Genomic DNA, 20746 nt, shown 5'->3' on the forward strand with positions numbered 1-20746 from the left:
TAGCCTTGCGGGCCCCATGACAATCTTCTCCACTTTACCCTGTTTTCTGCATCTCCCCTTCTTAATCCCCTTGCCCACATTTCCTCTTCCACCACATTTAGCCAAGTTTTTCTCTGTCTTCCCCGTCCTCTACTTCCGACTACACTCATTTCCAACACTCCTCTCACCCAGTCACTTTCATCCTTCCTCAACACATGACCCAACCATCTCAACCTGTTTCTCTTCACAACCTCCATCACAGACTCTATTCCCATCATCTTCCACAGGTCATCATTTGTCTTCCTCTCTCTCAACGATACTCCACACATCCACCGAACCATTCGCATTTCCACCCTTTCCAGCCTTTGTTGCTGCTCCATGTTCAGTACCCATGTCTCACTCCCATAAATCATCGTACTCCTCACACATGTAGCATACACCTTTCCCTTCAGCTTCAACGACACACCCCTCTTCGTCAGCACGCCACTCAGTTCCCGAAACTTCTTCCATGCACATCTCACTCTAGCAACCGTCGAAGAGTCTGATCCACCTTCTCCATTCAGCATGTCTCCGAGATAGCAAAATGTTTTCACCCCTTCCAGCTTCACACCATCTCCAAGATCCAACTCAACAATTCCTTCATCTGCTGCTCCCTCGATGCACACCTTACACTTGAATGTAGCTGCCACACTGGTTAATGACCCTCTCACCCCACTACATTTTCGATGAACCCATTCAGCACACATTGTACACTGAATGGAGTTCACTCCGACACCCTTCCTGCACACAGCACACGGCCACTTCCCAGTCCTTTCCACCTCACCACATGCTTTACCACTCTGCCATCACCTTCGTCTTTCCGATATTCACCTTCAAACCTTTTGCCTCCATACATTCCTTCCACTTGTTCATCTTCTCCTTCAGTCCATCCATACTCTCTGCAATCAACACCAGATCATCTGCATACAGCAGCTCCCACGGTAAACCCTCCTTTACCCTCCGAGCCAGCACCTCCATCACAACTACAAATAGAAGTGGACTTAGTACCGACCCCTGGTGCACTCCTACCCTCACCTCAAACTCACCACTGTTCCCGTCCTTCGTCCTTACAGCTGTGCGTGCTCTCTCGTACAGGGCCATCACTACTCTGATCAACCATTCCTCCACTCCTAACTTCCTCAATGCCCATGTCATAACTTCACGTGGAACCCTATCAAATGCTTTCTCCAGATCAACAAACCCAAAAAACAACTTCTTCCTCTTCTCCATGTACTTCTCCTGCAACTGCCTTACAATAAAAATTGCATCTGTCGTTCCTCTTCGTGGCATAAATCCAAACTGCATTTCGTCAATCTTTACCTTCTTCCTTATCCTCTTCTCCAACACCCTTTCCATTACCTTCATTCCATGCTCCAATAACTTTATTGCTCTATAGGAGCCACAGTCCAGAGGGTCACCTTTCCCCTTGTACAGGGGGACGAGGGTACTCAGTTCCCAATCCACTGGAATGCGGCCTTCTTTCACCACCAGATTACAGATCTCTGTCATTCTCTTCACACCCCAACTTCCCGCTGCCTTCAACATATCTCCCACCACTCCCGTCGGCCCTCCTGCTTTTCTACTCTTCATTGCTCTTATAGCTTCCTCAACTTCCTTCTCAGTTATCTTCTCTGCTGGTCCTAAAACTGGGTTACTCTCGATGTTTCTATCCCATTCATTTTCTACATTCAACAGCCTTTCCATATATCTCTTCCATCTTCCTTTAATTCCATCTGAGTCCACAACGATTTGTCCCACTTCATCCTTCAAGCAACTCACCCCCGTCACATCAAATCTCTCTCTCGCTATCTGCTTTGCGATCCTGAATACCGCTCTCTTACCCTCCTCCGAATCCAAGCGTTCTCCAAACATTTTCCTATGGGCCTCCTGCGCCTTTGCAACCTCTTTCTTTGCAGCCTTCTTGGCTTCCTTATAACTTTCATGTGCAGCCTCTTCTTCCACCGTATCCTTTGCCTTTTGCCATTCCTTGAACTTCTTCCTCTTCTCTTCAATCGTCTTTCCAACTTCATCATCCCACCACCATGTTTCCGAGTGCCTCAGTGGTCCTTTTGTCCATCCACATACCTCACCAACGGCTCCCAATAGACTATCTTTCATTGACATCCAACCACTTTCAAGCTCAACCACATCATCTTCAACCATACTCAGCCTCTCTCTTAATGCTTCCTTCACTGTCGCCTCTTTCAACCTCCACACCTTCATCCTCGGTTGGTACTTCACCCGCCGAATTCTCCGCGCACCTTTCACCCTTATATCGCAGACAACCAGGTGGTGCTGCGAAACAGTCTCCTCCCCTGGGATCACCTTTGTGTCCCGGAGGTTTCCCCTATCTCGCCGACGCACCATCAGGTAGTCAATGGTTGTCGTCGACCCACCTGACGTGTATGTAATAAGCTTATTATTCGCTTTCTGGAATTGAGTATTACAGAGCAACAAATCAGCTCCATCAGCAAACTCCAAGATCCTTTCACCTTCTCCATTTCTCACACCGTATCCATAACCCCCATGGACTCCCTCAAAACCGTCTGGACTCCTTCCCACATGTCCATTCAAGTCTCCTCCAACCATAACAACTTCCTCATCTTTCACATTTTCCATCAACTTCTCCATCGCACACCAGAACATGTTCTTCTCTTCATCGCTTCGACCGACCTGCGGGGCATGTCCCGAGATGACGTTCACCAAGAGATTTCCGATCACAATTCTCACCATTATCAACCTTTCACTCACTCTAGTCACACTCACTACACTGTCTTCAAACTCCTCAGAAAACATTACAGCAACACCATGCACGCCTTCTGGGCACCCTTGCCACATAAACTTGTACTTCTGCCCCTGCCTTCCCTTCACCATTCTCACACCACTTCCCTTCCACCGTGTCTCCTGCACACAACATATGTCCACTCTTCTTCTGACCAATGTTTCAACCACTTCTCCAGATCTCCCTGTCATTGTCCCTACATTCCATGTACCAAACCTCAGAAACCGATCTCCACGTGGGGCATCAGACGATTGGTCATCATAAATGGAAAAATTTCCTCCCTTGCTTCGATCGGGTTCCCCACCTTGAGTTTTAACGAGAGGGGGTGAGGACCCCCACGGGGTACTTTGGGCTGTACCATGCCCATCAGTTGTACTCATCATGGTTTCCTTTTGAGGCGATGTTTTTATGGCTGGATGCCCTTCCTGACGCCAACCCTTTTAGTCGCCTCTTACGACACGCAGGGATACGGTGTACCTATTCTGACCGGGGTACACACCGGACTGTGGTTATGGAGTGATTTGTAATAATATTGGTGTGGTTATGGAGTGATTTGTGGTGATATTGGTGTGGTATGGAGTGATTGTGGTGATGGTGTGGTATGGAGTGATTGTGGTGATATTGGTGTGGTATGAAGTGATTGTGGTAATATTGGTGTGGTATGGAGTGATTGTGGTGATATTGGTGTGGTATGGAGTGATTGTGGTGATATTGGTGTGGTATGGAGTGATTGTGGTAATATTGGTGTGGTATGGAGTGATTGTGGTGATATTGGTGTGGTATGGAGTGATTGTGGTGATATTGGTGTGGTATGGAGTGATTGTGGTGTGGTATGGAGTGATTGTGGTGATATTGGTGTGGTATGGAGTGATTGTGGTAATATTGGTGTGGTTATGAAGTGATTGTGGTAATATTGGTGTGGTATGGAGTGATTGTGGTGATATTGGTGTGGTTATGAAGTGATTGTGGTAATATTGGTGTGGTATGGAGTGATTGTGGTGATATTGGTGTGGTATGGAGTGATTGTGGTGATATTGGTGTGGTTTTGAGTGATTGTGGTGATATTGGTGTGGTTTTGAGTGATTGTGGTGATATTGGTGTGGTATGGAGTGATTGTGGTAATATTGGTGTGGTTTTGAGTGATTTGTGGTGATATTGATGTGGTATGGAGTGATTGTGGTGATATTGGTGTGGTATGGAGTGATTGTGGGAATATTGGTGTGGTTATGGAGTGATTGTGGTGATATTGGTGTGGTATGGAGTGATTGTGGTGATATTGGTGTGGTATGGAGTGATTGTGGTGATATTGGTGTGGTTTGGCGTGATTGTGGTGATATTGGTGTGGTTTGGAGTGATTGTGGTGATATTGGTGTGGTATGGAGTGATTGTGGTAATATTGGTGTGGTTTGGAGTGATTTGTGGTGATATTGGTGTGGTTTGGAGTGATTGTGATAATATTGGTGTGGTTTGGAGTGATTGTGATAATATTGGTGTGGTATGGAGTGATTGTGATAATATTGGTGTGGTGATGGAGTGATTGTGGTGATATTGGTGTGGTATGGAGTGATTGTGGTGATATTGGTGTGGTATGGATTGATTGTGGTGATATTGGTGTGGTTATGGAGTGATTGTGGTGATATTGGTGTGGTATGGAGTGATTGTGGTGATATTGGTGTGGTATGGAGTGATTGTGGTGATATTGGTGTGGTATGGAGTGATTGTGGTGTGGTTTGGAGTGATTGTGGTGATATTGGTGTGGTATGGAGTGATTGTGGTAATATTGGTGTGGTTTGGAGTGATTGTGATAATATTGGTGTGGTATGGAGTGATTGTGATAATATTGGTGTGGTATGGAGTGATTGTGCTGATATTGGTGTGGTATGGATTGGTTGTGGTAATATTGGTGTGCTTATGGAGTGATTGTGGTGATATTGGTGTGGTATGGAGTGATTGTGGTGATATTGGTGTGGTATGGAGTGATTGTGGTGTGGTTTGGAGTGATTGTGGTGTGGTATGGAGTGATTGTGGTAATATTGGTGTGGTTTGGAGTGATTGTGGTGATATTGGTGTGGTATGGAGTGATTGTGATAATATTGGTGTGGTATGGAGTGATTGTGATAATATTGGTGTGGTATGGAGTGATTGTGATAATATTGGTGTGGTATGGAGTGATTGTGGTGATATTGGTGTGGTTATGGAGTGATTGTGGTGATATTGGTATGGTATGGAGTGATTGTGGTGGTATGGAGTGATTGTGATGATATTGGTGTGGTATGGAGTGATTGTGGTGATATTGGTGTGGTATGGAGTGATTGTGGTGTTATTGGTGTGGTATGGAGTGATTGTGGTGATATTGGTGTGGTATGGAGTGATTGTGGTAATATTGGTGTGGTATGGAGTGATTGTGGTGATATTGGTGTGGTATGGAGTGATTGTGGTGATATTGGTGTGGTATGGAGTGATTGTGGTGTGGTATGGAGTGATTGTGGTGATATTGGTGTGGTATGGAGTGATTGTGGTAATATTGGTGTGGTTATGAAGTGATTGTGGTAATATTGGTGTGGTATGGAGTGATTGTGGTGATATTGGTGTGGTTATGAAGTGATTGTGGTAATATTGGTGTGGTATGGAGTGATTGTGGTGATATTGGTGTGGTATGGAGTGATTGTGGTGATATTGGTGTGGTTTTGAGTGATTGTGGTGATATTGGTGTGGTTTTGAGTGATTGTGGTGATATTGGTGTGGTATGGAGTGATTGTGGTAATATTGGTGTGGTTTTGAGTGATTTGTGGTGATATTGATGTGGTATGGAGTGATTGTGGTGATATTGGTGTGGTATGGAGTGATTGTGGGAATATTGGTGTGGTTATGGAGTGATTGTGGTGATATTGGTGTGGTATGGAGTGATTGTGGTGATATTGGTGTGGTATGGAGTGATTGTGGTGATATTGGTGTGGTATGGAGTGATTGTGGTGATATTGGTGTGGTTTGGAGTGATTGTGGTGATATTGGTGTGGTATGGAGTGATTGTGGTAATATTGGTGTGGTTTGGAGTGATTTGTGGTGATATTGGTGTGGTTTGGAGTGATTGTGATAATATTGGTGTGGTTTGGAGTGATTGTGATAATATTGGTGTGGTATGGAGTGATTGTGATAATATTGGTGTGGTGATGGAGTGATTGTGGTGATATTGGTGTGGTATGGAGTGATTGTGGTGATATTGGTGTGGTATGGATTGATTGTGGTGATATTGGTGTGGTTATGGAGTGATTGTGGTGATATTGGTGTGGTATGGAGTGATTGTGGTGATATTGGTGTGGTATGGAGTGATTGTGGTGATATTGGTGTGGTATGGAGTGATTGTGGTGTGGTTTGCAGTGATTGTGGTGATATTGGTGTGGTATGGAGTGATTGTGGTAATATTGGTGTGGTTTGGAGTGATTGTGATAATATTGGTGTGGTATGGAGTGATTGTGATAATATTGGTGTGGTATGAAGTGATTGTGTTGATATTGGTGTGGTATGGATTGATTGTGGTATTATTGGTGTGGTTATGGAGTGATTGTGGTGATATTGGTGTGGTATGGAGTGCTTGTGGTGATATTGGTGTGGTATGGAGTGATTGTGCTGTGGGATGGAGTGATTGTGGTGTGGTATGGAGTGATTGTGGTAATATTGGTGTGGTTTGGAGTGATTGTGGTGATATTGGTGTGGTATGGAGTGATTGTGATAATATTGGTGTGGTATGGAGTGATTGTGATAATATTGGTGTGGTATGGAGTGATTGTGATAATATTGGTGTGGTATGGAGTGATTGTGCTGATATTGGTGTGGATATGGAGTGATTGTGGTGATATTGGTATGGTATGGAGTGATTGTGGTGGTATGGAGTGATTGTGGTGATATTGGTGTGGTATGGAGTGATTGTGGTGATATTGGTGTGGTTATGGAGTGATTGTGGTGATATTGGTGTGGTATGGAGTGATTGTGGTGGTATGGAGTGATTGTGGTGATATTGGTGTGGTATGGAGTGATTGTGGTGATATTGGTGTGGTTATGGAGTGATTGTGGTGATATTGGTGTGGTATGGAGTGATTGTGGTGATATTGGTGTGGTATGGAGTGATTGTGGTGTGGTTTGGAGTGATTGTGGTGTGGTATGGAGTGATTGTGGTGATATTGGTGTGGTATGGAGTGATTGTGATGATATTGGTGTGGTATGGAGTGATTGTGATAATATTGGTGTGGTATGGAGTGATTGTGATAATATTGGTGTGGTATGGAGTGATTTGTGGTGATATTGGTATGGTATGGAGTGATTGTGGGAATATTGGTGTGGCTCTGGAGTGATTGTGGTGATCTTGGCGTGGTCTGGAGTGCTCGTGGTCACATTGGCGTGGTATGGAGTGATTGTGGTGATATTGGTGTGGTATGGAGTGATTGTGGTGATATTGGTGTGGTATGGAGTGATTGTGGTGATATTGGTGTGGTTTGGAGTGATTGTGGTGATATTGGTGTGGTATGGAGTGATTGTGGTGATGGTGTGGTACGGAGTGATTGTGGTGATATTGGTGTGGTATGAAGTGATTGTGGTGATATTGGTGTGGTATGGAGTGATTGTGGTGATATTGGTGTGGTATGGAGTGATTGTGGTGATATTGGTGTGGTATGGAGTGATTGTGGTGATATTGGTGTGGTATGGAGTGATTGTGGTGATATTGGTGTGGTATGGAGTGATTGTGGTGATATTGGTGTGGTATGGAGTGATTGTGGTGATATTGGTGTGGTATGGAGTGATTGTGGTGATATTGGTGTGGTATGGAGTGATTGTGGTGATATTGGTGTGGTGATATTGGTGTGGTTTGGAGTGATTTGTGGTGATATTGGTGTGGTATGGAGTGATTGTGATAATATTGGTGTGGTATGGAGTGATTGTGATAATATTGGTGTGGTATGGAGTGATTGTGATAATATTGGTGTGGTATGGAGTGATTGTGGTAATATTGGTGTGGTATGGAGTGATTTGTGGTGATATTGGTGTGGTTATGGAGTGATTGTGATAATATTGGTGTGGTATGGAGTGATTGTGATAATTTTGGGTGGTATGGAGTGATTTGTGGTGATATTGGTGTGGTATGGAGTGATTGTGGTGATATTGGTGTGGTATGGAGTGATTGTGGTGTGGAGTGATTTGTGGTGATATTGGTGTGGTTATGGAGTGATTGTGATAATATTGGTGTGGTATGGAGTGATTGTGGTGATATTGGTGTGGTATGGATTGATTGTGGTAATATTGGTGTGGTTATGGAGTGATTGTGGTGATATTGGTGTGGTATGGAGTGATTGTGGTGATATTGGTGTGGTATGGAGTGATTGTGGTGATATTGGTGTGGTTTGGAGTGATTGTGGTGATATTGGTGTGGTATGGAGTGATTGTGGTGTGGTTTGGAGTGATTGTGGTGATATTGGTGTGGTATGGAGTGATTGTGATAATATTGTTGTGGTTTGGAGTGATTGTGGTGATATTGGTGTGGTATGGTGTGATTGTGATAATATTGGTGTGGTATGGAGTGATTTGTGGCGATATTGGTGTGGTATGGAGTGATTGTGGTGATATTGGTGTGGTTATGGAGTGATTGTGGTGATATTGGTGTGGTATGGAGTGATTGTGGTGATATTGGTGTGGTATGGAGTGATTGTGGTGATATTGGTGTGGTATGGAGTGATTGTGGTTATATTGGTGTGGTTATGGAGTGATTGTGGTGATATTGGTGTGGTATGGAGTGATTGTGGTGATATTGTGGTGATATTGGTGTGGTATGGAGTGATTGTGGTGTGGTTTGGAGTGATTGTGGTGTGGTTTGGGGTGATATTGGTGTGGTATGGAGTGATTGTGGTGATATTGGTGTGGTCTGGAGTGATTGTGATGATATTGGTGTGGTATGGAGTGATTGTGATAATATTGGTGTGGTATGGAGTGATTGTGATAATATTGGTGTGGTATGGAGTGATTTGTGGTGATATTGATGTGGTATGGAGTGATTTGTGGTGATATTGGTGTGGTATGGAGTGATTGTGGTGATATTGGTGTGGTATGGAGTGATTGTGGGGATATTGGTGTGGTTATGGAGTGATTGTGGGAATATTGGTGTGGTATGGAGTGATTGTGGTGATATTGGTGTGGTATGGAGTGATTGTGGTGATATTGGTGTGGTATGGAGTGATTGTGGTGATATTGGTGTGGTATGGAGTGATTGTGGTGATATTGGTGTGGTATGGAGTGATTGTGGTGATATTGGTGTGGTATGGAGTGATTGTGGTGATATTGGTGTTGTATGGAGTGATTGTGGTGATATTGGTGTGGTATGGAGTGATTGTGGTGATATTGGTGTGGTATGGAGTGATTGTGGTGATATTGGTGTGGTATGGAGTGATTGTGGTGATATTGGTGTGGTATGGAGTGATTGTGGTGATATCGGTGTGGTAGGGAGTGATTGTGGTGATATTGGTGTGGTATGGGGTGATTGTGTTGCTATTGGCGTGGTATGGAGTGATTGTGGTGATATTGGTGTGGTATGGAGTGATTGTGGTGATATTGGTGTGGTATGGAGTGATTGTGGTGATATTGGTGTGGTATGGAGTGATTGTGGTGATATTGGTGTGGTATGGAGTGATTGTGGTGATATTGGTGTGGTATGGAGTGATTGTGGTGATATTGGTGTGGTATGGAGTGATTGTGGTGATATTGGTGTGGTATGGAGTGATTGTGGTGATATTGGTGTGGTATGGAGTGATTGTGGTGATATTGGTGTGGTATGGAGTGATTGTGGTGATATTGGTGTGGTATGGAGTGATTGTGGTGATATTGGTGTGGTATGGAGTGATTGTGGTGATATTGGTGTGGTATGGAGTGATTGTGGTGATATTGGTGTGGTATGGAGTGATTGTGGTGATATTGGTGTGGTATGGAGTGATTGTGGTGATATTGGTGTGGTATGGAGTGATTGTGGTGATATTGGTGTGGTATGGAGTGATTGTGGTGATATTGGTGTGGTATGGAGTGATTGTGGTGATATTGGTGTGGTATGGAGTGATTGTGGTGATATTGGTGTGGTATGGAGTGATTGTGGTGATATTGGTGTGGTATGGAGTGATTGTGGTGATATTGGTGTGGTATGGAGTGATTGCGGTGATATTGGTGTGGTATGGAGTGATTGTGGTGATATTGGTGTGGTATGGAGTGATTGTGGTGATATTGGTGTGGTATGGAGTGATTGTGGTGATTGTGGTGTGGTTTGGAGTGATTGTGGTGTGGTTTGGAGTGATTGTGGTGTGGTTTGGAGTGATTGTGGTGATATTGGTGTGGTATGGAGTGATTGTGGTGATATTGGTGTGGTATGGAGTGATTGTGATGATATTGGTGTGGTATGGAGTGATTGTGATAATATTGGTGTGGTATGGAGTGATTGTGATAATATTGGTGTGGTATGGAGTGATTGTGGTGATATTGGTGTGGTATGGAGTGATTGTGGGAATATTGGTGTGGTATGGAGTGATTGTGGGAATATTGGTGTGGTTATGGAGTGATTGTGGGAATATTGGTGTGGTTATGGAGTGATTGTGGTGATATTGGTGTGGTATGGAGTGATTGTGGTGATATTGGTGTGGTATGGAGTGATTGTGGTGATATTGGTGTGGTATGGAGTGATTGTGATAATATTGGTGTGGTATGGAGTGATTGTGATAATTTTGGGTGGTATGGAGTGATTTGTGGTGATATTGGTGTGGTATGGAGTGATTGTGGTGATATTGGTGTGGTATGGAGTGATTGTGGTGTGGAGTGATTTGTGGTGATATTGGTGTGGTTATGGAGTGATTGTGATAATATTGGTGTGGTATGGAGTGATTGTGGTGATATTGGTGTGGTATGGATTGATTGTGGTAATATTGGTGTGGTTATGGAGTGATTGTGGTGATATTGGTGTGGTATGGAGTGATTGTGGTGATATTGGTGTGGTATGGAGTGATTGTGGTGATATTGGTGTGGTTTGGAGTGATTGTGGTGATATTGGTGTGGTATGGAGTGATTGTGGTGTGGTTTGGAGTGATTGTGGTGATATTGGTGTGGTATGGAGTGATTGTGGTAATATTGGTGTGGTTTGGAGTGATTGTGGTGATATTGGTGTGGTATGGAGTGATTGTGATAATATTGGTGTGGTATGGAGTGATTGTGATAATATTGGTGTGGTATGGAGTGATTTGTGGTGATATTGGTGTGGTATGGAGTGATTGTGGTGATATTGGTGTGGTATGGAGTGATTGTGGTGATATTGGTGTGGTTATGGAGTGATTGTGGTGATATTGGTGTGGTATGGAGTGATTGTGGTGATATTGGTGTGGTATGGAGTGATTGTGGTGATATTGGTGTGGTATGGAGTGATTGTGGTTATATTGGTGTGGTTATGGAGTGATTGTGGTGATATTGGTGTGGTATGGAGTGATTGTGGTGATATTGTGGTGATATTGGTGTGGTATGGAGTGATTGTGGTGTGGTTTGGAGTGATTGTGGTGTGGTTTGGAGTGATTGTGGTGTGGTTTGGAGTGATTGTGGTGATATTGGTGTGGTATGGAGTGATTGTGGTGATATTGGTGTGGTATGGAGTGATTGTGATGATATTGGTGTGGTATGGAGTGATTGTGATAATATTGGTGTGGTATGGAGTGATTGTGATAATATTGGTGTGGTATGGAGTGATTTGTGGTGATATTGATGTGGTATGCAGTGATTTGTGGTGATATTGGTGTGGTATGGAGTGATTGTGGTGATATTGGTGTGGTATGGAGTGATTGTGGGGATATTGGTGTGGTTATGGAGTGATTGTGGGAATATTGGTGTGGTATGGAGTGATTGTGGTGATATTGGTGTGGTATGGAGTGATTGTGGTGATATTGGTGTGGTATGGAGTGATTGTGGTGATATTGGTGTGGTATGGAGTGATTGTGGTGATATTGGTGTGGTATGGAGTGATTGTGGTGATATTGGTGTGGTATGGAGTGATTGTGGTGATATTGGTGTGGTATGGAGTGATTGTGGTGATATTGGTGTGGTATGGAGTGATTGTGGTGATATTGGTGTGGTATGGAGTGATTGTGGTGATATTGGTGTGGTATGGAGTGATTGTGGTGATATTGGTGTGGTATGGAGTGATTGTGGTGATATTGGTGTGGTATGGAGTGATTGTGGTGATATTGGTGTGGTATGGAGTGATTGTGGTGATATTGGTGTGGTATGGAGTGATTGTGGTGATATTGGTGTGGTATGGAGTGATTGTGGTGATATTGGTGTGGTATGGAGTGATTGTGGTGATATTGGTGTGGTATGGAGTGATTGTGGTGATATTGGTGTGGTATGGAGTGATTGTGGTGATATTGGTGTGGTATGGAGTGGTTTGTGGTGGTAATGATGTGGCTTATAGGGATTTGTGGTATTGGTGTGGTATGGAGTGATTGTGGAAAAGTGTGCTTACTGTGGCATGTGGTGATTGTGTTTATCATGGTGTGGTATGGAATGATTGTGGTAATATTGGTGTGGTTATGAAGTGATTGTGGAAAAGTGTGCTTACTGTGGAATGTGGTGATTGTGTTTATCATGGTGTGGTATGGAATGATTGTGGTAATATTGGTGTGGTTATGAATTGATTGTGGAAAAGTGTGCTTACTGTGGAATGTGGTGAATGTGGTTATCATGGTGTGGTATGGAATGATTGTGATTGTGGTGGTGATGGTGCCGGTGCTCCTGATGTTGTGTTGAGGCTTGGTGATGGTGATGGGGAAGTCACACTGGGTGGTGTTTCGCATAATGGTGGGATTGCTGTCCAGGTTGTCACGGTGGTGGGATTGCTGTCCAGGTTGTCACGGTGGTGGGATTGCTGTCCAGGTTGTCACGGTGGTGGGATTGCTGTCCAGGTTGTCACGGTGGTGGGATTGCTGTCCATGTTGTCACGGTGGTGGGATTGCTGTCCAGGTTGTCACGATGGTGGGATTGCTGTCCAGGTTGTCACGGTGGTGGGATTGCTGTCCAGGTTGTCACGGTGGTGGGATTGCTGTCCAGGTTGTCACGGTGGTGGGATTGCTGTCCAGGTTGTCACGATGGTGGGATTGCTGTCTAGGTTGTCACGGTGGTGGGATTGCTGTCCAGGTTGTCACGATGATGGGTGATTATGTTGATGTCCGGACAGTTTATGATGTCCTGTAATTCCCGACTCCAGTCTCTTTTTGCACCCGTGTGAGTTATCGGAGCAGAATGAATCTCTCTTCCCACCAAGGCTTATCTTCCTCATTGTTAAATGTCTGTGTCGTATCTGTGAGAGACCACATTAATCTTCAAAAACCTTTTTGCTCAACAACTTGCTTCTCACATCTAATCCGTTATCTACTCTTTGAAGAGTTTGAGTGGATAACTTATTGTTGCTGTGTACTTATTTGTGGAGAAATGTTCAGGTTGTACTGTGATTATGCCAATCATATAGCATGACTATGGTCTCCATACCATAGCTACAGTCCCTATGCCACACATATACCATGGCTATGCCATATTGTATACCCTGTGCCTGCGCCAAAAAATATACTGTTGTGGATTTCAGAATCGGATCCGAGTAATGCACACAACATCCAAGTCCTCAGACAGTTGTTTCCATGAATGCATGTTCATGGTCAGAATAGACCCATCCCCGTGTCTGGTGGGATTCTAACATTGATACGTCGGAGAAGGATGGAGAACAGGTTCCCTTTCTTTCCGAGGGGGATAACCTTTTCCTCTGTACGACACGTCCATGACGTGTGATTTAGCGCCGGTTCTCATTTCTGCGTGAGTGATATTCACCGTTCGTGCACGCAAGAGATCGCCGTTAGCCCAACGGAGACTCATTCTATTCCCTTTCCATCAAGACACGTTGGCTTGGGAATAGACGATTTATTTACACGTTTTATTTTTGGTCATCATTTTCACTTTGGACTTGCAGGACGTTTGACTAAACACACCACAAGCTTTTTCTGAACAGTTTCCTCTGACTGTCAAACACGCCTGTGGATCATTTACCTCAGGACCACCTTTTTCATGGATGTTTGACGCCCCATTCGGCAGCTTCATTGATGCTAACTGACTCTTGTGTCTGGCTGAACAGAGAGGTGATGGTACCCGTTGACGTTTTGTGAGCACTTCACGTTTTCGCTCGGTTGTTCCGGCAAATGGTGGCTTTCTGGCGTTTGCCCAGCGCCCCGAACGTGTCGTCGTAAGCCACGCCTGTGTTAATTGGGAGTTGTATCTTGCTCAATGGTGAGGAAAGAATGATCGAGAATTGACGGTTGGAGGTCACGTGCAGCGATGCAAGTGGCATATAGGTTCGAAAATCAGCATTTGTAATGTATTATACAATCAATAAGTGAGTTCAAGTACACAGTGTTCACTAACCTGACTTAGGCTTTCAATTTCCTCTTCAATGCAGCAACAGCAGCACTTGTTTCTTCCCCTCAGGCCCAGTTGAAAATGAAAGTATATGATACTTCAAAGTAATTGATGGTCGTTCCCTGTGTTCCATGTCATGGCTAGGTTAGAATGATTGTATAATACATTACAAATGCTGATTTTCGAACCTATATGCCATATGTACATGTACATTATTGCTCATATCTCAGAAACTATTGGAGTGCCCATCACAAAACTTATGTGGAAGTTTCTTGACATCATAAGGTACCTCTGGGATGAATTTGAGGAAATTTGAAGGATACATTTTTTTGGGGATTCACGATTGAAGTTTATATTTTGTGATAACTTTTTGTGGTTGGAGGTTGGAAAATGTTGCACAGACAAATTCATAGGGCATGAAAATACCTTTAAAATGACACCAAAACCAGCTCTCGAGGTGTTATACTTTTAGAGATATGGCCATTTGAATTTGCGACGTCGTGCTAATTAGTCCAAAGTTCGTTAGTCTGTATCTCACTAATTAAGAGGCTGTTAGCAAAAATATTTGAGTTCTTGCCATTTTTCATGGGTCCCAATTGGTTCCCAAAGTTTTACAAAAATCTGAGAGATGACGGCAGATTCTTTGATGATTTGACATGGAATGACCCATTAACGGGGGTATTTGTGGTGAACTATTTGAGTTGTGATTAGGGTGGTGAAGCGGGTCCTGGTTGTTGTGCTAATGGAATGAACCAGAGGAGTTATGGAGTGGGTGGTTGTTGATGAGGTGTGACCTGTGTTTTTGATTATTTTGTTGTGTGATGTGGTTGCCATGGTAGAGTGAGGGCTGTCGAGTCATTATGATGATGATGTGGTGTTCGGCCGGGTGGAGCCGACGAGGTAATGTGTTGACGACGTTAGTTGTGATGCGGGTGGTGTTGGAGCGCTGCCCATGAGTTGGTATCTGTCAGGTTGATGCGTTCGGTGTTGAGATTGTATTTTACCGATTACTCCGATGGTTCTGTGTTGCTGCCGAGACGCATGTTGTGGTACTGTTTGAGTATGTTTGTCGTCGGCCATCGGAGTGACCTGGAAGTGGGGACGATGCTGTTGGTATGGTATCGGAGGTGATTCCTATATATAAATATTGGGATTGTCATGCTGGCATAGGTGGGGGGTAGAGGGAGGTAGTTGGTATGGCTTTCTCTCAAATTGATGCATGAGGGCTGATGGTTTTAGGTATGATTCTGGTGTGCTTCCATTGACTGTTCTGTCATGTTACTGTTCTGAAATCGTGACGTTGTCGTCGTGCCGTGTCGGAGCAATTCTGTGGGGTATGTGAGATGCTGATTTGTACTCGTCTTTCTTTCGTTTAGGTGTTCAATACACAGTCGCTTCACCAAGACGTCCGGAGGCAATGCGTGGCGTTCCTGCGCAGGAACAGAGATAAGTTTGAAGCCGTAAGTTGAGATTGGGAATGAACTCTCAATTGAATTGTTTGTGACGCGACACCGTCACCTCTTTGGTGAAATGGTTGATGACTGATACGATAAGACGATCTGCTAAATAATTTCAACAGAATCGATTCTTTACATTACAATGAGTTCCTTCTTCGTTTGATTCGCTTTTTCTCCCCTTTCCGGAACCGCAGTTTGTCGAGGGTTCTTTCGAAGAGCGGCTGCACCTGCTTTCTAACACTAAGGTGAGTCGATCGGTGACGCGGTTCCGATTACTTGTATTGCGGTGCGGAGCTGTCCGGGATGGATCTTTGTTGCACATCATTTTGTCCAAACCTGCTCTCTGCAGGACAAATATCTGTCGTCTCGGCGTTGTTTGTATCTTAAATGGAATCTTTGAATTGCAAGGATCGATAATTAATGGACATCTTATTGCCCTGGTATACAATGCTCGTGCGAGTGCACATGTCAACCTGTCGGTGTTGCTCATGTTTCTGAACTGCATGTGCAGGATTTTTAATTGTCACCGTGTTCGGAAAGTCTTACGGAATGTGGGGAAGACTCTTTGGGTTCACTGCATGGTTCGAAGTTCCAAAATGTTCTCAACCCCCCCCTCCACCCCCACTCCCCTCTCCTAGGAATGGGCAGGCGAAATAGAAATAAACGCACTTTCAATCATGTACAGGTAAGTGTGCTTGGATACCTGGGTGTTCTTTAGGATCATTATTCAATCCTATTGTTTGTTTGTTGAATTGTAAGTGGATGTGATCTTGGCACCCTCTATGAAATCAACTTTTCCTTGGCCATCGGGCAAACGACGGGAATGCCATTGGTCAGTTTACTTGGTCCATGAACGGTGACAAGTTTTCACTTGATCCTTGGAAATGAGCTCTGCTAATTGGTTTTCAAATGTAAACCACCGTCGGAACACAAACACGATCACATGGTCATGCAGGTCGCATGGTTATGCAACGACGTAGGAATAATTGCTCGTAATTATTCTCTGTTCTCGTCAAACTGAATTATGATCACTGGAGAACGTGCGTGTCGGACGTGTCCCCCGAGAACGTGTGCGCGATGCGTTCCAACTGATGAGCCATCCAATGAAATCCAGGGTTGTTGATGTAACATCATCCTGCATTTTATCATTCGGCTAATTCCTACTAATACTCCCATATATTAATGGCTTCAATTATTCCCACCTCTTTTTGTAGTGTCTGCCCAGAAACATTCTTTGGGCCAAGTCTAATTTCATTAACCGGTTCCTTGAAAAATCGGAACTTGGCACAGTCTACAAGGCCTTTGTCCGTAGTTCAGTGGAGTAGTGCACTCCGCGATGGGCTGGTGCTCCAGAATCACATCCGTCTCTCCTCTCATCCGTGGAATCTTAAAAACTCAGAATGATTGGAATCTTCTGTGATTTGGCTGAAGCACAAGGTCTGTTGTCCTCACGTGTAGGCAGGTCGTTGGTTGTTGTTTTTAATCACCTTTCCTATGGTCCAGTTACCTCCACTCTGTCATTATCTATTCCAGGATGTACACTTTCTTCCAGTAACCCCTTCCTGGTTAAACTTCCAAAATCCAAGCTGACTGCCCACCTCAACTCTTTTATTCCTCACCTCTCCCATCCATGGAATCACCCTTCAGAGGCAGTTCTGTTTCACTCTTCCCTCCTGGTCTTCAAGCAAGACGTGCACCACCATCTCATGTCATCCCCCATCCTTACCCATGATCTTTATTACCCCCTTGCATCTAAGATATACAACAAGCACTTATGAAATTGCCTTCAGTGTTACTTGGAACCAATTATTATTCGTCCAAACCAAAATGGTTTCAAGAAAGGTCGAGCCACACTTTATCAAATCTTTTCCCCACGAAGAATTGTCGAGGAGATGAATAACTCAACCAGGGAAGCTAAAATGACATTCATCGACTTCCATAAAGATTTTGATTGTATTGACAGGTATAAAATGTTCTAAATTTTTGATTACATGATATTGCAACTCAAATCAGCAATGCCGTCAAACTTTTATACGCCGACACCCAAACGTCTGTTCGTACAGCCGACGGGCAGACCAAATTATTGGACCTGCTGTTGGGGATTCTTCGCGATGACACCGTCGCAACCCGTCTATTCGTTACAGCTGTAGATTATATCGTGCGCCTTTTGCTCGATTCGTGCGATGATATAGGGATAATGACTAGCGCGAGAACGAGTCGAAGGCGTCCCGCAAAGTTCATCTCTGATCTCGACTTTGCTGATGACATCACACTTGTTTCCGATAGTCGAAAAGATGCCCAAGATCTCCTTATCTCATCAGAAACAGCTGCCACTCAGGTAGGCCTTCACTTTAACGAAAAGATAACTTGATTTATCTCCATCAACACATCCTAAGTCACCAACCATCCGATTCAAGTCTGGTATGAACATCAAAGCTGACTTTAAATACCTGGGTTCATGCATAACGGACTCAGGAAAGGGATGACTGGGACAGCCGGTAATCAATTCGATAAAAATTGGCGATCAAACTTGCCAGAGAAGTTGAAAGTAACTTCGGGGTTACCGTTAAAAGTCTACTGTTGTATGGTTCTGAAATGTGGACTCTTACTGTAAAAATGCAAAAGCGTCTCGATGGAACATCCACCGTCCTCCTTCGGCCCATCAAGAACATGTATTAGAATGATCATGTCACGCTTCCTGATGTTTTGGGGAACCTCCCCCTGATCTCTGACATAACTAGCAAACGAAGGGTTCAACTTGCAGGTTAGTGCTTGAGGGCTAAGGAGCAGGTGATTTGATCCTTCATCCTTCGGAAGGCCAAACCATTAACATTGAAACGTGCTAGGAAGTTGTCCTACCCTGACATTATTGTCAGAGACGAGACAGGTATCGCTGGCGATGACCGATCGGGTCGTGTGCGAGGGGGTTGGGAAATCTGTACGGCCACGACTGCAAGATTATGATGATTACCCCCATTAACATTTCCGAACCCAACCTCTTTACTTTTTGGTTTTGGGGTTTCCTCCTCGCCTCACTCTGGTCTTTTCCTGTTTGTTCTTTTTCTTACTTATTTTGTCCAAGAATAGCTCCACTGCTCCACTCTGCCATCTTGCTCTTCCACGATCCTTGATCTTGTGAATAATTTATTATTATTATTGTTATTATTATTTTTTAGAAGTAGCTAGATGTGACCTCAAATATCCCAAGCCATTTCAGTAAGGTTACAAGATTGAATTTTAAATACACTGTTCATTGTTAAAGTCTTTGTTTTCACCCCTGGCTGTCTATTTGTCTGTCTGTCTGTCTGTCTGTGATAAGGATATCTCAAAATGTTATCGTCAGATTCGGACAACTTTGTGGCTGGGTTGGGTGTGTGACGAGGATAAATTGATTCAATTTTGGGGAAGATTCTAATCCGGATCCTCAAAAAAAATTTTAATTACCCTGCGCTTGGGAACTGAGCAGCAGGTTTAAGCGATCGGTAGCGTACGTACGAATGTAGTATGTCGTACAGGTGTGTAATTTCAGAGCGTCCATCAAAAACCGTTCAGCGGAGGAAATAGAAACTTTACCACATGTTTCATGACCTTGTGATATCGTGGTCACTCTGGAAGTCAGCAAGGGCCAAATTTCTAAAATAGTCAATTTTCATCTGATTGACTTGAAATTGGAACAGGATTTTCAGATCAGCTCACTGAATACAACCACTGATTATTTTTGAGGTCAACATAGGCCAAATTTATGAAATCCTCAATTTTCATGAAAAATGACCATCATGTGTCACGTGGTCTGGCAGCCATATTGGATCAAAGAACAAAAAAATTTAAACCTTTAGAAAATAAGAGTTGGCTCGCACCATGTCCTTCTCAAGACTGCGTGGGGCATGTATTCTATGAATACCATCTCGTTTTTTTAAAGTGATTCTTGACCATTGAGAGATGGGGCCAAAAACGGTATATAGCAGAATATCTCAAAAAGTTAAGGATGGATTATGACAAAACTTGGTGGATGAGTTGGTTAGGTGACGAGAGTAAGCCGATTCGATTTTGCTTGAGGTCAGGATGCAGATCTGGCCTATCAGTGGGATACAAAACGTAAACTGTTCTGCCTGGCGTCGGTATGCACTCTTCCAAGTGCCGTTTTAGTTTCCTTGTGTGTTCTTCTTTCAGCCGAGACTTCATCATCTATCAGGAACCGGGCTGCCCTCCTGCTAATGTTACGGAGCATGGATTCCGGGATAAGGTATGGTGATGAGCTACAAATCACGGCTTGCTTTGAGTTTGGCAATGAGGTGGGAAGAGGTGTGTTTGTGTAACTATTAACTAACTTGATGTCGTTTCTTGATTTCAATACTTCCTGCCCTTTTGCTGAAAATAAGTGGCGTCGGAAAAAACAGTTTTTCAGTTATAACTTGAGGATAACAAAAATGCATCTTTTTCCAACCATTCTCCGTTTAAGAACATGAATAAATTCCATACTATTCGAATTGTTTTACAATACTTTTACACTCTCTCTCACTGCATCGTTTCCCGACGTGATGCCATCATGTGACTTAAGTCTCAGAGTTAAATCGTGTTGTTTCAAAAAAAAATTGTTTTGAGAACACAGTGCGTGAATTTTCAAATGACGTGTGTGTGTGTGTGTGTGTGTGTGTGTGTGTGTGTGTGTGTGTGTGTGTGTGTGTGTGTGTGTTATATATTTTTTTTTTTCTTTTAAACACTGGTTCACTTTTGCCTGCCGGGCACTTTTAACCTGCCATTGCTGGCATGATGTGTAATTCAAATCGTCTTTTTAACATAATTTTCCGGATTTCAATGAAAGGTGCCAATTTCAGGAGGGTGAACCATCATTGTTCTATTCCTGAATGCACATCAGACTCAAGAATATACGAGAAATATCCATGGATGAGAGGTGTCGGTTTCGTACCATTACCTGTTATTACAAGCTAGCGTCATACACACACACACACACACACACACACACACACACACACACACACACACACACACACACACACACACACAC

The 20746-nt window shown here is 43.7% G+C and overlaps 1 protein-coding gene across 4 annotated transcripts in view; it reads left to right on the forward strand.

The window, feature by feature from the left end:
• Positions 1 to 20746, forward strand: part of LOC147009016 (OTU domain-containing protein 4-like) — a 77998-nt gene that overhangs the window by 1416 nt on the left and 55836 nt on the right. For all 4 annotated transcript variants that reach the window (XM_085864245.1, XM_085864242.1, XM_085864244.1 and 1 more), the window contains exons 2-5: positions 15640 to 15723; positions 15915 to 15965; positions 16359 to 16405; positions 19891 to 19963. In XM_085864245.1, coding sequence (XP_085720371.1) covers positions 15640 to 15723; positions 15915 to 15965; positions 16359 to 16405; positions 19891 to 19963 — 255 coding nt within the window. The remainder of the gene's footprint in view (positions 1 to 15639; positions 15724 to 15914; positions 15966 to 16358; positions 16406 to 19890; positions 19964 to 20746) is intronic.

The sequence above is a fragment of the Eptatretus burgeri genome, chromosome 18 (genome assembly GCF_056783735.1).
Source record: "Eptatretus burgeri isolate ZD-2024b chromosome 18, Ebu_testis_v1, whole genome shotgun sequence".
In the NCBI taxonomy this organism is placed as follows: Eukaryota; Metazoa; Chordata; class Myxini; order Myxiniformes; family Myxinidae; genus Eptatretus; species Eptatretus burgeri.